The 15,315-nt window shown below is 51.4% G+C and overlaps 3 protein-coding genes across 3 annotated transcripts in view; 1 reads left to right on the top strand and 2 right to left on the bottom strand.

The window, feature by feature from the left end:
- Positions 1-6,772, top strand: part of LOC113203578 (clarin-3) — a 43,358-nt gene extending 36,586 nt beyond the window's left edge. Inside the window, exons 3-5 of the mRNA XM_026418346.2 lie at positions 4,789-4,977; positions 5,162-5,297; positions 5,405-6,772. Of these exons, the coding sequence (XP_026274131.1) occupies positions 4,789-4,977; positions 5,162-5,297; positions 5,405-5,540 (461 nt within the window). The 3' untranslated portion in view covers positions 5,541-6,772. The remainder of the gene's footprint in view (positions 1-4,788; positions 4,978-5,161; positions 5,298-5,404) is intronic.
- Positions 6,773-6,853: 81 nt separating this feature from the next.
- On the bottom strand, positions 6,854-12,456 carry LOC113203576 (eukaryotic translation initiation factor 3 subunit A). The gene is made up of 11 exons (XM_026418344.2): positions 12,284-12,456; positions 11,696-11,892; positions 11,471-11,619; positions 11,016-11,367; positions 10,716-10,924; positions 10,453-10,624; positions 9,526-10,374; positions 9,268-9,444; positions 8,596-9,149; positions 8,384-8,508; positions 6,854-8,278 (listed from the first exon to the last, which is right to left on the bottom strand). Exons 1-11 carry the CDS (start codon positions 12,330-12,332, stop codon positions 7,722-7,724), a joined length of 3,390 nt encoding a protein of 1,129 aa, XP_026274129.1. The 5' UTR covers positions 12,333-12,456; the 3' UTR covers positions 6,854-7,721.
- A 278-nt stretch (positions 12,457-12,734) lies between these two features.
- On the bottom strand, positions 12,735-15,234 carry LOC113203577 (actin-related protein 10). The gene is made up of 8 exons (XM_026418345.2): positions 14,894-15,234; positions 14,633-14,785; positions 14,449-14,557; positions 14,187-14,362; positions 14,010-14,101; positions 13,536-13,750; positions 13,249-13,450; positions 12,735-13,159 (listed from the first exon to the last, which is right to left on the bottom strand). Exons 1-8 carry the CDS (start codon positions 14,977-14,979, stop codon positions 13,023-13,025), a joined length of 1,170 nt encoding a protein of 389 aa, XP_026274130.1. The 5' UTR covers positions 14,980-15,234; the 3' UTR covers positions 12,735-13,022.
- Positions 15,235-15,315: the final 81 nt, after the last annotated feature.

The following is a 15,315-nucleotide window of genomic DNA, read 5'->3' as shown; positions in this document are numbered from 1 at the left end:
GAGGCCCTCTCGAGGGCTCGGTGCTGCTGTGGGCGCGGGGCAGTGGGCCACGCCACCGCCGCGGCCTCGTCGTGTTGCGTGGCGGTTAAATAAGATCCGCCTCACCGGCGGCGACACCGAGGAGAGGAGGCCCGCCGCGATGGTCGCGTCAAGGAAAACACTTTTTGAGAGGCGCTCGTGCCGCGCGATTCCGTCGTGGCGATTGCCGCCGCGCTGCGCGTCTCTTTGTTGGGATGGTGCTGGTTAGCAAAGATCATCCGTGCGGAACATCATCTATTTATAGCGCGCCACCGAAGCAGCAGCGGCAGGTGTTTCACTACTTCTGTCTGTTCGACTGATGCTTAAAGCGAACCGGTTGTACAGAGTCACGCTACTTTACACTTAACGGCTGGCACTCCTCCTACGAGTACAACTGTGTGACGTTCCGATATATATTTTCGAGTGCATGACTGGCGACTGGCCCCCGCTTACGGCTCTCCAGTCGTCCCGCTGCAGAGGTTGACCCGCCCGCCGGGACGACTGGAGTGGGCTGGAGGGCCCCATCAAGTCGGGCGCGCACCGTGCCCGCTGGCATAGATATGGCCCTCCGCGGCGTGCGAGGCGAGGCAGGGGCGGGGGAGGCGCCGTGGCGACACGGCCGCCGGGAAGGAGGCCGGCGCAGCCGCTGCGGAGGAGCAACTCGCGTCCGACGACGAGATGTGCGCCGCATATATACAGTACAGGCCTGAGTATTAGTTGTGATTGATTTTCGCTCCAAATTACTATGCCAGTCCTCGTTGCGGGGCTCTCGCCGCGCCATCGTGCGCCGTGCTCGATGAGCCGGTCACGAGCGCCACGAGCGGCCCCGCGCCCCGCGCGAGCACCCCGACGAGCGCTGCACGCAGGACCAGCCGCCTCCGCCGCGGGAGCACCGCGGAGATGAGTGGGTCGAGCCCGGCTTGCTCCACGGTGCTCCGCGCGGCTGCGTGTGTGGCGCGGCGGGCGTGGGGAAAGCCTCAGCCTCCTCCGACCGCCTCGCCTACACTGTCACGGACAAGAGCGCGCCCGTGGCGCTAATGGTGGCCCGGCGGTCCCGGCAGCGCAACGGCGGTGTCCTGTCGAAGCGCCAGGCTGACGGCAAGCCGCTGTCCTGTCCGCCCACATGCGGCCGGCACCGCGTCGAAGACGACTCGCACTTTGAATGGCGTGGCAGCGCCGGGGGAGGGGGGGGGGGTTGTGTTGTTCCCGTCTCATGGACGACGCATTGCTCTGTTGCTCGGCGGGATGGGCGCGCTGCTCGCGCTCACGTGCGTGGCGGGTACGTGCCCCATCGCCGGCAGTGCCCCGCCACCGCCACGCTCGGCGGCGGCCGCGGCCATAGCGCCGTGTGCCAAGTACAGTTAGCAGGAGGCGCAACGTCTCTTATCGCCCATACTATCGATATAATGACCCGCCAGAGTGCCCGAGTGGTCCGCCTCGGCCAGCGCGCTGGCCGCCGAGCAGCTAGCGCCCCCGCCTTAGCCCCCGCCGTCCTGCCCAGGGCCGCGCCGGGGCAGAGACGTGGCCCCGGGGACACGGGGACGAGCTAACAGACGGCTCGGCCGTGTCGGCCGTGTCACAGTTAGAGATACTTTAAGGATTTTAGTCTCTCTAGTCACTGCACGCCGCCCGGAACCTCCATGCTGCCCGTCCCGTCCCCTCGCGACCGGAAGGGGCAGCTGTCCGTAACGCGAGGTGCAAGGTCGCGGAGGGGGGGGGGGGCGTCGGCGTGGACGGTGGACGACGTGGCCACTGCCCTGTGGTGGCAGCCCCGGCCCTGGTCCACAATCCCACACCACAAAGGTGACGCGGACGCGATGCGACGGCGCAGAACACAACACAAAAAATAACCCTGCTGCGAAGTTCGCCCGGACCGTCCCCCCCGCGGCATCCGTCATCCGTCATCCGGTATACCGACCTCTAGAAATGGAAAGAAACTCGCGCGGGCCGAGCCGGGCAGGGCCGGGCCAACCCGGAGAAAGGAGCAGGCGAGTCACTCTTTCAATAAGCGACGATCCCGAGCTGAAAAACGCAGCCGGCCGCGCCGCCGCCACCTTTCTGTCTCTGCGTCGGTGGCCCTTTTTTAAAAAATTTTTGCTCGCTCCCGCACTTCTTGTCGTTTCCCGTCCTTCCCGCTCGGGCGACGCTTCTGTCCGGTGCGGCCAAAGTGTTTCGGCGGGGCGCCTGCAGCGCTCAGGGTAGGCAGCCGAGCCAGACACGTGCGCGCGCTCAGGCGCCGAGTTGCCTACCTCGCAGGCGCCCTGCTCATCTGCGCCGGCCTAGGCTTACTTGACCAGCAGCCCCAGCCGAGAGGCTCCAGCTGAGAGGCTCCAGCCGAAGCCCTAGCCGAGGTCCCAGCCGTGGTCCCAGCCGAGGTCCCAGCCGAGGTCCCAGCGGAGGCTCCAAGCAGAGGTCCAGCCGAGGCCCCAGCCGAGGTTTCAGCCAGAGGCTCCAGCCGAGGCTCCAGCAGAGGCTCCACCCGAGGCTCCAGCCGAGCCTCCAGCCGAGCCTCCAGCCTCCCCGGTGGGCTAAGCGAGGACGCGATTAAGGATGCTGTAGCGGGCGGAGCCATCACGTGACGCAACTCCAGGACACAGGCGTGGTGGGCCCCGCGGCGCTACGCTCACCCCGCCCCGCCCTGCCCCTTGCTTCCCGGCCGGACTCCTGCAGTCCAGTAGCAACACGATTTGGCCTGGTTGGCACCGCTGTTGCCGCAGCCGCGCCGCCACCGCCGCGGGGGGCAAAGTTCGAGTGAAACTTTAGTGAGATCCTGCGGGCCGGCCTGGCCAGAGCCCAGAGGGGCCAGGCCCGCCAGGCCAGGGCAGCGGCCGCGCCGGGCTGCGCGTCCCTTTGGGATGAAACAAAGCGGTGATGTGTGGCTCGGCGGTGGAGGGCCGTTGCACAAGTCCGGTGGGGCGCAGCGCGCAGCGGAGGATGGCTACTGCACGCCGACTCTCCCCACCCCGCCACGCCACGCCCCGAGTGCTCCGCTTCTTGTTACGCCCCGTATTTTGGCAACGCCGAGCGCTGCTATAGTAATGAATTGATTGGCGTTGCCTGGTCGCAGCACCCTCCTTTTTGTTTCGCGGCAACCTTTTGCGCAACGCACTGTGAAAATAAATTAGCAGGGAGCTGCAGCTGCCCGCCGGCGGCGTCCCGTCCGTCATTATTTTCGCTTCGATATCGGGGCGTGGCGGGGCGTGGCGGGCGCGGTCCAGGGTGGGGTGGGGCGGGTTGTTTAGTGCCCCGCGCGCCCCTTGCCAGCACGGCGCCCGTTCACCCGCGGGCCGCCCGAGTGCACGCTGCTGAGCCTGAGCCGTGACGCCTGTTTTCGGCGCCGCCGCCGCGTCAGAACTGCGGCGGTCTAGAAGAGTAGTCTGCCCTCTCTGCAAATGACTGGTAATTATTTCCAAACTCCAGTCAGGTGTTTCGAGACAATCTCTTCTGCCCGTCGCGCCGCGCCGCACCGCGCCCGAGCTCCGAGGGGCAATACTCTGTGATTGGTAGAACAATGTGTCCGAGACGACAGGCGGCGGGGCGGGGCGGCTAGGCTCGAGCCCGGTTCCTAATTGCTCTGCAGTGGGAGGCCGTTAGCGAGGCTGCTGAGGCTGCGGCTTTGCCTTTGCCGGAGGCCCGAGCTGTATCCCCGACCCGAGCCTGAGCCCCGGCGGCAGTGTAAAGCACCCGCACCGCATCCCGTTAAAAAGTAATAACACCGGGCGGATGAGTTGGAGACAGGGGGGTGCGCGGCGGGTGTGAAGTGCGCCGCTCGCCGCCCTCTTGTACGCTTTCACGCCGACACCTTTCGAACGTCGTAAAGTAAAGTGACGGATCCGATCGCGATGTGAACCGGGGCCACCACCACGGCTGTGGCCCAACGTGCCGCGTGGCCCGTATGGGTCCATGACCCTCCCTCGGATGCCGCCGCTGAATTCGCAGTTACGTGTCCGCTGTGGGGCGGGAAGGGAAGGGGTGAGGGGTCTGACCTGAAGACGGAGCCCCCCCCCCCCCCCTCCGGACGGCGGGGCGCTGAACGCCGCACCAGGGGGCCCAGGCGTAACCGCGGCGCCCTCGCGCAGAAACACCTTCCCCGACACGACCCCCGACGCGGCGGAAACTGTCTTGTCCGACGTGGTCACTTGTCGCTGCTAGGCCCGGAGTCCCTGCGGTAGGGTCCCTATTGCCCCGTGGCGGCGGCTGGCGGGGCGGCGTGGCCCTAGCAGGTCCCATGAGCGCGCGGTCTGGCTTTTGCCTCTTGACCTTTTCGCCGGGCGGCGGGCCGGGCTGAGGCAACAGGCTGTGCCGTACCTGCTGTTGTATCACTGGCCCGCGCCCTCTGCGCCCGCGCGGGCCCGGGGCCCTCGCACCGAGCCTCGCACCGAACGAGCCGCGCGCCGTGTGTCACTTGGCGTTACCCGGCCCCCCGCCTGACGAGTCTGTCCGCCTTCGGGCTGTTTGCGGGGAGAAGCAGCACGCGGGCTCGGCGACCTTATGCCGAGCCCATGAGTTGGTTGTGTTAGGCACTTCCATTGGGAAACTGGGTTAATGTGCGAACAATGCGCGGGGTGGGTTGTATGTGTGTTCTGTTTCCGTGTCCTTTCCTCCAAGCGCACGCACACTTCAGCACACCACAACTCCACGGACATCAAAATTATGTATAGCCGCGTATATGACTGGTTGTCGTTTTGACACCGAAGAGGGAGTCATGACCAATGACCTAACGTTGATTCCGCCGACCTCTGTAGTAACACTCTTGCCGTCTGTTTGCAGTCGTGGACCTGGCGCGCGCTGAGGAGGACCTGCTGCTCTACGGCCTGTGGGTGGCCACCATCTGCTCGCTGGGCGGCGCCCTGCTGTTCTGCGCGCTGGCGGGCGTCTTCGCCGTCATCAACACGGCCACCACACCCATCGGGGCGCTGACGGGCGTGCCAGGGCTCTACCTGTGGAACACCCTGGCCAGTAAGTATACGACTCCGGCGGCGGGAGGCTGCAGTAGATAGGCACTCCCGGGCCACTCCTCTGCTGCGCGGGCGTGCCCACTTGCCGGGCGCTCGCCGGCGCGCCGTTGCTGCCGCTGCCTGCTACTCACCGGCGACACCACCCCGTCCCGTCCTGACACTTGTCTCCTCTCCCTTTCTTGCAGTGCTGCTGGACCTCGGCGCCGTCGGTCTCTGGGCCGTGCAGTTTCACCAGAAGCTGCAGTTCAACGTCATGACGCGCGAGGACAGGGAGAACTACTGGATCTCCACCAACATGGCCACCTTCGGCGCGTCCTTCTGGTCAGTCGCCCCTCTCCCCTTCCTCCGCTCCTCTGGCACCAAAGCTGGCCGTGCCGTCCGATTCCAGCAGTTTCCCTCACGCACATCCCCATTCTCCTCGGTTGCAGGTTCGTGGTCGGTGCGGCAGTCGTCCACGTCCTCAACATGACGGCCATTTTCTTCGGGACGCGGGAGCCCCGGGAGAAAACGGCGCCCGCACCCATGCTCGAGGAGAAGGGCAACGGGGCCATCATGCTGTACTAGCGCCCCGCTCGCGCTGCCGAGCACCTTCCCAGGCGCCCGCGGCAGGGCCTGCCATCGCGTGGGCGCCGCTCTGCTCACCAGTATACGAAACGTTTCTATTTCTTGGCAGTTTGTGGTGCATTGACTGCTCGACCACTACCCTCCTGCCAGTGCAATATGAACTCTCAGCGGAGTGATACAGTGTAGTGCGTCGCAAAGTATGTGTGGACCTCCTACAACTACCCCTCACGGGGGTTGGTCTCGTCCCGACCAGCCTGTGAAGTGTGAACTGTGAACTGACAGAGAATCCTGAGTCGAGAAGTACACAAACCTTACAAAAGTAATAACAAGGCACAGATCTCTTACCGTAAGCGTTCGTGTTTGTTTAGATGTAGTAAGATCGAAATTGCGCTGTTATCAAGTGCTGCTGTATCCCCGTCACCACGGACGGAATGGGGTGATTGCACCCAACACAGCGTTCACTCTTCCTTCGGTGCATTCTTATGATTATTATTATTTTTGCTCAAGAGAAAACCAAAACTAACGAAATTGCAATTAATTTCTTTAGATCAACCCATTTTGAGGGATACCATTTCGGCATTTCATTTTTGATAATCAGTTTAATTAAATGTATTTCTTTGTATTTATATTTTAAGTTAAGGATACTTTACAATCTAAGTTTAAGTTGCACTTATGTGACACTCTGTGCACGTGGCATATATTTTGTTTGCCTAAGAAAGTGCTCTAACCCTACCCTTGCATCTACCTGTCCTCAAACTACAATCCTAAGTAAAACAAGGTCACTGCATGAGGTTGCGAGATAAGGCATCAGAAGCTCCTAAGTGATAAACCAAGTCAAGACTTAGAAGCTCCTTGTGTCATTCCCTCTCCTGGTTTAATGTATGTACCCTGGCACTTCGACTTGTCACCTCAAGTTTTACAAAATATGTTGTCTTTTGTAAACATTCCCTGTGTTTCAGCCATGCCGGGATCTTGATTAGTGTAAGCAAGCATCAGAGTATAGAATTGTAAATACCATGTGCCATTTTCCACCTCTGTTGCAGTCCGTAAATACATTAAACGGGGTTGGTGCAAGACTGATACTGTTGTCGTAGTAATAACTGTTCTTAATATAAATGTGAAGCTAAAGCTAATATTATGTAAATGCGCAAAAGCTGTTTAACACCTTGTTGCAAAACAGATATGTCGGATAATGATTACAATGTGATTACAAATAAAATCAACTGCATAAAGTGTTGCTATAATTGTATCTACCTTCCATACATCCTAAATGCAGTGTACGAGGGGAGATACTTCAATAATAGAGATAAAAATCTTGTTTACAAGACCTCTACTTATTTATTTAATACAAATCCAAGAGGCGCAAGGTCTTCATTACAACTATATAAATCCACTTCAATTACCACCAAACATTATCTCAGAAAAAAATCCCATATTAAAAATATCTTTGCAGTTAGTGCTTTGTAGTGTTTGGTTACATCCTGTCCAAAAGAATAAATGTAAGAGGCTGAAATGTATGAACAATACAACAGGAAATAGAAGCATAAAGTAATGAATCATAACAAATACATTGCCAATAAGGTCACAAGATAAGGTTGCAAATTACATACTTAAGACAAGATAAAGATACTCTCACAGACAAGTTGTTTATGCAATAAGGAAAGTGACGGATTGGTGAAATGTCCTATACAGTAGGTTTTGATAGACAGAGTTGATGAAATGCAGAAATGCTTTCAAATGGAGAGGAATCAACTTAACAATCAGTACAATTGGGGCATCAGAGGTATAAATTGCTCAGTTAGTCCTTACAGGCTCGCAATACAATGTATAATTTTTTCAGTGAATGGAAATGTGCATGCCAATGGAATGAGTACACAATGCAGTGCTTACCATGGGTAAAATAGGGCAACCGAAATCAATTGGTTCCACACTTCTGATACAGCAATTGATTGCAACAGGAAAATCAATACAGGGCAACCACAATTCTCAAAACTAGAACTTCAGTCAGAAAACCAACAAAAAGCAATAGCAAGGAAGCCAGAGATTTTTCTCAAAAAACAGCATGCAATTCCAATATCGACCAGTGATGTACGGCATCCCTGATGGTAAATTTCATTTCAATATCCATGCTGATTCTCAGAGTCAATCTGAGATTTTCTTCTTTGTCCTTGCTCCCAGTCTTCACTCCTCTTTGCTGGGGGCATCGGCGGGAGCGGGAGCGGCGGCCTCCTTCCGCCACGCGCCGGCCTCCCTGGGCCTGTCATCCCTCCGGTCGTCGCGGCGGTCGTCCCTCCTCATGTCCCTCCTAGGTCCTCCACGGCGGTCATCGTCGTCCTCGCCACCGGGGGCGGGCCCGCGCCTCCAGCTGCCCATATCAGCAGCGGGCCGGTCGCGGCCGAAGCGGTCACCTCCACGGTCGAAGCCGCGGCCACCATCACGGTCATAGCCTCCACGGCCACCCTCGCGATCGCGGTCGAAACCTCGTCCACCATCACGGTCGCGGTCGAAACCTCCCCGACCACTATCACGGTCGCGGTCGAAACCTCCACGGCCACCCTCGCGGTCACGGTCGAAGCCGCGGGGTCCATCACGGTCGAAGCCGCCTCGGCCGCCGCGCTCGACGCGCTCGCCTCCCTCGCGATCACGGTCGCCACCCTCGCGAGGCGCTGCGTCGCGAGCTCCTGCTTCGCGCTCGGCGGCCTCCTTTGTCCTCCAGTCACCACCCTCCCTGAGTCGGGCTGCAAAGGAACAAAGTCATTAGTCAAAACGCCAATCCATAGGGAACCAGCAAGCCTGAGGGGGTTAAGACAAGCCCCAGCCTCTTGTTCAGGAGCAGTACTCACTCGGTCTCCAGGCTCCTCCAGCACCGCCTCCAGCGCCACCCTCCTTGGCAGAGTCTCCCCGGCGCCAAGTGTCGTCGCCTCGCCTGTCATCTGGTCTGCGGTCATCCCCGTCTCTGTCGCCTCCACTGCAAAGAGAAAACGGAGAACTATTACTGCGACTGTCATCGCCAAGCAAACGCCCTAGACAGAAATACAACATGCCAAACACTCACCGACGCCAAGTCGATGCAGCCGGTGTGGCCGATGGTGCAGCCTTCTCGGCCTCTCTTGATCGCCTCTCGATCTCCTCCATACGCTCTTGCTGGATCTTGGCCTGGCGGTCGAGGGCTTCCTGGCGCTTCTTGTTCTCCTCTTCCCTCTCTTCCCGCTCCTTCCTCTCCCGCTCCTCCCGTTCCTCGCGCTCCTTCCTCTCCTTCTCCTCCCGCTCCTCTCGCTCTTTCCTCTCCTTCTCTTCCCTTTCCTCCTGCTCCTTGCGCTCCTGTTCTTCGCGCTTTTGGCGGTGGTACTTCTCCCGGCGCTCAGTCTTGCGCTTAGCTTTCCTATCGGCCAACCTCTCGGCACGCTTGGCCTCGAGAAGTACATTGTAAGCAGCCATTTTATCCTCATAGGTAGAGTTCCTCTCGTTCATCAGTTGAGACAGGAACTCTTCCTTGTCGTCGTACATCCGGGCGAGACGTTCGCGGTTCTGCACAGCGAGTTCACGCTCTTCCACCAGTTTTGCTATGCGTTCTTTCTCTTGTTGCTCCCAGAACGCGCGATCCTTGATCTGTAATCGAGGACAAGTTCAGGATAATTGTTAACAGATAATAGTGAATTACATATCAGGCGTACATACACAAAGATACACGTTAATGAAGAGAGCAGGGGCAAGTGGAAGTAATTACCTGGTTTTCCTCAAATGATTTGTTGAGTAAAGGTATTTCCTCAATACGAGTGGCACGAATGAAGTAATCCATTTTCTTTTCTTGGGATTTCAACTTTTGCATCATATCCCTACGTTCCTTTTGCAATTCTTCCATTTCACGAGCTGTGATTTGTTCAGCATCCATATTTTGAAGAGCCTGGGAAATAGATAACATTATGTTAAAGGTAACAATACTAAAATCTGCACTCTGATAGAATATACAACTTTATAAACTTACATCCTCATCAAGTTTCTTGAGAATTTTCTGTCCATGAGCTGTCTGAGAAATTTGCTGCATTTTCTCTTTAAGGTGGCGATCTTTGATTTGCTGAATTTCATTCTCTTGGCGTTTCCTTTCCCGCTCTTCCAGCTCCATAGCTAGCCTCTTCTGTTCCTGGGCCATTTGCATGCGGGCAAGCTCATCTTGTCTTCGAGCAGCTTCCTCTTCTCTAAGAATGTTAATTCGTTCAAGGTACTCCTTGCGGTCTTCAATAATCTTGTGGCGTTTCAAGATCTGAGCATGTTCCTCCACCTTAGTTGCATGGTAACGCTCAACCATCTTGTGGCGCAGGACTTCACGTTCCACCTTCTTTTTGGCGGGGTTAATACAGTTGATGGATCGTGAGAGCACACAAGCCATATTTATCAACTGGTTACGGACTTGCTCACTGGGCATACTCTGAAGGGTTGGACCTTCAGGGTGATCCTCTCTCTGACTTTCAGCCAAGTCCATACCGAAGTGAATACACTCAGCTCCATGGTCAATTCGGATTTGCATATCATTGTGACGAACACAGTCAACAAGGAGGCGTTCCAAGTGCATAGTGTCAGTGAAGCGAGCCAACTCCAGGAGACGAGCAATCTTTACAGTCTGGTATACCTGAGACACTTGACGGATCAAGCGCACAAGAGTGACATCTTGGAGAGCTGGAGTATACTGTACTAGCTGAGAATTTTCCTCAGCCTGCAGACTCTCTACAACACTTTGAACGCGAGAACAGAGATTAAGTGGGTCGAATTCTACCTCCAACCAGCTGTACAGATCTTGAAGTTGGGGAGCAGCTAGACCAACCACATTAACTCTCACCTAAAAAGAGCAGAAGAAATCAACTTCAAGTCACACACTTCATGAGTAGAAAGCAAGGTCTAGTTGTACAAAACTTACAATGTCCTTCAGCAAGGAGGCACGGGTAGGAGGCTGCGGAAGACCCAACAAAGTAGCAAGTCGCTGTGCTTTCTCTAGGGGGCTTTTGTCAGTCTCAATGAATCGGTCAAATTCAGGATGAGCAGATGGTAAGGGAATAGACAGAGTTGCAAGAAGCACTCGACAAGCCATTCTGAATAATAGATAATTAAATAAAAGTTAATACTTAAGGTCAGGCACAAGAAAACACCCTTTCAGAAATCCAGAAAGCAAATGTGATATACCTTTGCAGTTCCTCAGGGGTAATATTCTTCTTCATTTCCTTAGATAATTGGAAAAGCTTGAAGAGTGCAGCAGCATGGAAGAGGCAATTGTTGGCTTTCCAGAAAACAAGAGCCAATTTCTGATAATAATTAGCCATAGTTTTAGGAACAGGTGACTTTTTGGACATGTTCATAAGTCCATGGATGTCTTCAGTGGCCTTGTAAGCTTCCTACAGGTTAAACCAGAAAATTAAAATAACAGCAAAACTGAAAAAAGAAAACAAAAGAAAACTGGCATGCAGAAATATTAACACAACATACCTGCCAGAGTTCCATGTGAATAGCCGAATCAAGCTGGACAAGCCTTGTTTCAAGGTTGAGCTGCTGAGTCTCAGGCTTGCTAATAGATACATTGGATACTTGTGCTGGAAGCTTGGAAATGTCTTCCAAGTGCTTGCGCAGCTTGTCACAAAGCTTCCTGAATTCTGTCTTCCTGTTGTACTTCAGACAAAAATTAAATGCCATGCGGGCAATATCATGGTACAAAGTTTCAACATGAGCATTTGTACGCAAGAGCTCCAAACACTGGCAGTATGATTCCCAGAGAAATTTGACCCAAGGTGTTAAAATGGTGCGGTCAGAACGATCTTGGGCATCTTCACCACTCACAGCACTAGACACAGAAATAAGAGAAAATAAAGAATTCAGATATTAATTAAACATTTGAGGGCAACACATTTTATATGATACATATAGCAAAATTGAAATTTAATTACCTCAATAGAATACTTTCCGGAGTGGCAATCATTTCAAGGTCTTCTACGTCTATAACTGCCTGTTGAGATTGTTCTCTGGCTGACTCCGTTCTTTCTTCAGCTGTACGTAGATACCCTCGTATGACATTTTCAAGTGACCCCACATTCACCTACATGAGAAAATTGTTTTATTAACACATAATACTTAAGAGGATAATAACATCTTTAAGAAAAGAATTTACTTACAGATTGAAACATATTCCTGTATTGGAAGAGACCCTCCTTTGCAATATGGCTCTTTTTGAGCTCGACACAGAGGTCCAAGTACTTGAACATGATAGGCTCCAGCACAGTTTCGCTCCAGTTGCAAGCCCATTTTTTGTTCTTAAAAACTTCATACAAGGTGTCAAGAGCACGAGCAGGCTTTCCCACCTCGATGAACTCTAAAAATGAAACATGCAAAACAATGGTATAATTTGCAGTGTAGACAGGCAATGGTATAATAAAAACAGAACACAACAAGAAGAGGACTTTCAAAATATTAGACAATTCTAGACATGAAGTAAAATCAAAGTTCATACAATCAGTGGACCATACAGACGTCATTACTATCGGCGCAGTAACAAGAGGTTGGAACGACAGCCTATGCAATCGGATCGTTTCGAGAATCATTCAAGAACAAACAAATCATACAGTGAAAATAATTATGGATTACAAGGGTAACCGGCTGTATTTAAAATGAATTCTTTCTAGGAGAATACCGAAGTCTGAGAGTACTGATGCAAATCATAGGTTAGTCCGACCTTAGGCACATATTGTGAATTAATTACGTACCATTTGCCCTTTTCAGGGCATTTTCAGGACGTTGCCCGTATCGAGCCATGTTGAAGGATCTTGTTGAACTACCACTTCATGAAAACAGCACGACAAAAATATTTTTGTTGCACCACGAAAGCGCTACCCGCTCCCAGATCGGCATGGAGGGGAAGAGAAATGGCTGAGGAATCGCCGGAAACTACGAACTACGATCACTGCCAGAGAAGAAGATCAGGAAGAACTACCCGCTTCCGCATATTTTTAATGGATACCCGCGCTGAGAGCTTGAACAGGTTTGAAGGTGGTGTAGGGGAAATTCTACAGTTCGTCCCTTTCTCAAGATCTCGTCCAACGTTTTACGGTTAATTAGCGTTGTGTAGATACGTAACTGGAAGTTTAGCAATGTAAGTTTTGAAGTGTAGGTGTGGTGGATGGAACTAGAGGACAGAAAGTAACAATAATAATGATGAACGGTTATTTATAATAAATATAATAATCTTAAGTATCTTTTAAATACATACAAGCATACAAAATAAGGCATAAGTTCAAAAAATGAAAACTAGCAATTTTCAGTACAAGGTATTTACAATGGTCCAAACAACATGTTAGAAATCACACTACCTAACATCACAATGACAGATAATTTTTAAAAGAAATGCAGCATGGTTTAAACACCCACATTTTCAACAAATTAATTTTCTGGTTTTATTAGAACCTTACAAAACACATAAAATGTTAGATAGCATCACTTAAAAGCTCAAATAGACCTTTTAACTCCTTCATTTAGTGTATTATAAATTAAACTGACCCAGTCAGGGACTTTTTTGTCCTTCAGATAAGCTTCTTTGGAAAGGGATCGTGTGCTCACTATGTCTGTGGCTCCGTATATTGCCCCTGAAACAAAATTTAAACACATTGAAAAATTAGCTTTTAATGAGTTAGCATAAAGATAAAACCAAACTAGATTGACCTAGACCAATTACCTCCTAGCCATGCTGTGTAATTTTCTTTGGCTGGGGGAGAGTGAAACTTAAAAGTCCTTAGTTTTAATTTTTCAGAGTACTGAGCAGATGCTGCTAAGTAACTCAATTCTTCTTTTATCCTTGCCTTCATCCCTACAGCCATAGAGGTGCCCCCAATAAGGAGTATGTTTTCAGCCAATGGTTTCCTCATATCAATAGGACACTGTATTGATTAAAACAACACAATTTGAACATCAAAAAGTTGTTAATGTAGTGTGTTTAAAATAAGTATAAGTATTGGAAAATACCTTAGTAATAGCATCCAGCATCATCGTTGACACACTGATCTGATCAGCATCCTGCTCAAATAGAATATTGAAAGCGTTTTCCCTAATATCACCGCTAATATTTAACATATTACTGCCAGGGCCAACTAGGTAATTAACACTTGGAGGGCAAGGGCACGGTTTATCTTCTCTTGCCTTTTGAGTTCTCCCTAGGGTTGTGACAAAGCAAGCTCTAACTGCAAGAAAAAGGAAACTAATTACCAGATTGTTTCAAAATAAACCAACACATTACAGTTTAAACAGGGTGGGTGTTCAAAGCAGTGCTTTTATCTGGTTGTACTGTACGTGATGCAGGTGTGTGGACGGGTTGCATACTCGCACGGGACCATAAGGCGCGGTATGCAAGAACGCCGCCAGCATGTGGTACAGTATAACCAGCAAATATAACAGCAACACCCACCCTGATCATATCAGTTTTTTTCACACACAACAAACCTTTGATGTCTTCAATCATTTTTTCAGTTAAATTGGCATAGCCCTCAGATTGATTCGACTTCTCCCTTTCCTGAAGCATGTCACTTATTTGTCTAGAAAAGACATAAACATAAAATTAATGAAATACAATTATTTTTTTATCAATTTTCCTTTTTTAGTTAATAATATGTGGCATACCTCTCAACAGCTTTTGCAGCAAGTGGTTGGGCTTGCCAAGCATGCAGCACAGCAACTCCTTCATAAACAGGAATTACGATTGTTTCAGTTGCCCCCATATCAACTACAAGAGCAGTATTCACGCCAAGAGTGCTCAGAGCAACAACATGGGAGGGAACAAAAAGTAGAGAAGAAATCTGCAACATTAATTAATATATATTGTAAAAAAAATATAATACAACTAGGAAACAATTTTATTAGAAGATGTGTAACTGAAACTCACTTCAAAGTGCATAAAAAACACTTTAGCAAGCATTTCTCGTATTGATGTAGGGCACAAAACTGACTCAACAACCACTACTCTTCGATCCTTAGGACTCACAAGTAAATGTCTAAAAAAGATGATCCAGCTTTACAGAGACATTCAACATATACTTTTCAGAAAAATTTAACTGTGATCAAATTACCTGAAATATAGATTGTGAATGAACTCCACCAGTAGATTATATTGTTCGTCAGCTTTCACAGCATCAAACACTTTCCGTGTACGACCATCTTTGGGGCAGCGCACTTCACTTGGAACAATAGAACGGGGTCCTGCTTCCCCAGCAAACCCCACCCTACAAATGAAGACATACTCCAAATTAGACTGTAAAGAAAATATTACAGCCTCCAGGGCTAACTAGCTAGGACAGATGGTAAAAGCAAAATCAACAGAAATGTCTTACTTCGTATAGCAATCACCAAAGTCAAAGACAACTGCTTGTCTCTCTGTGGAAAGACCCATGCCACTCTCGTAATACGTTTTAATCATTTTGGTTTGTTTTGAAAATCTGGTGATAGAGGTTAGTAAGACGTTCAAGCGATTTACTGTAGAGTGGTGAGAGCTAGCACACAATGCTTTTTTGCCGTGAGAACTGAATATTACTTGTTTTCACTACTGTTGCACTCACTACGATTAAATACAGTTCTATGTCCTTTAAAAGGGACGCCATGAATTATGACAGCGCTGACATTAGGGCGCTTTGGCCACTTCGGCGCTTCTGCCACGGAGTATAAAGGGAATGGAGGGTCGGCTTTGCCCGGTTTCCACCTCAGAAAAGACTACAAAATCCGGTGGTGGTTGGAGTTTCGCCGGGCGGCCACCTAG

The sequence above is a fragment of the Frankliniella occidentalis genome, unplaced genomic scaffold, assembly GCF_000697945.3.
Source record: "Frankliniella occidentalis isolate FOCC.00 unplaced genomic scaffold, Focc_3.1 Scaffold14, whole genome shotgun sequence".
NCBI classification, from domain to species: domain Eukaryota; kingdom Metazoa; phylum Arthropoda; class Insecta; order Thysanoptera; family Thripidae; genus Frankliniella; species Frankliniella occidentalis.
This window is presented reverse-complemented; position numbering and strand designations above follow the sequence as displayed.

Bases quoted from the DNA above. Each gene is read 5' to 3' on its own strand.
- LOC113203576 (XM_026418344.2), bottom strand. From the start codon at position 12,332: ATGGCTCGATACGGGCAACGTCCTGAAAATGCCCTGAAAAGGGCAAAT. The intron at 8,509-8,595 runs GTGAGTGTTTGG...TTCTCTTTGCAG, and splicing joins GCTGCATCGACTTGGCGTCG to TGGAGGCGACAGAGACGGGG. The intron at 8,279-8,383 runs GTGAGTACTGCT...GTTCCTTTGCAG, and splicing joins TGGAGGAGCCTGGAGACCGA to CCCGACTCAGGGAGGGTGGT.
- LOC113203577 (XM_026418345.2), bottom strand. From the start codon at position 14,979: ATGATTAAAACGTATTACGAGAGTGGCATGGGTCTTTCCACAGAGAGA. The intron at 14,786-14,893 runs GTAAGACATTTC...CTTCATTTGTAG, and splicing joins TTTGGTGATTGCTATACGAA to GGTGGGGTTTGCTGGGGAAG. The intron at 13,160-13,248 runs GTAATTGGTCTA...ATTTTGTTTCAG, and splicing joins TTACACAGCATGGCTAGGAG to GGGCAATATACGGAGCCACA.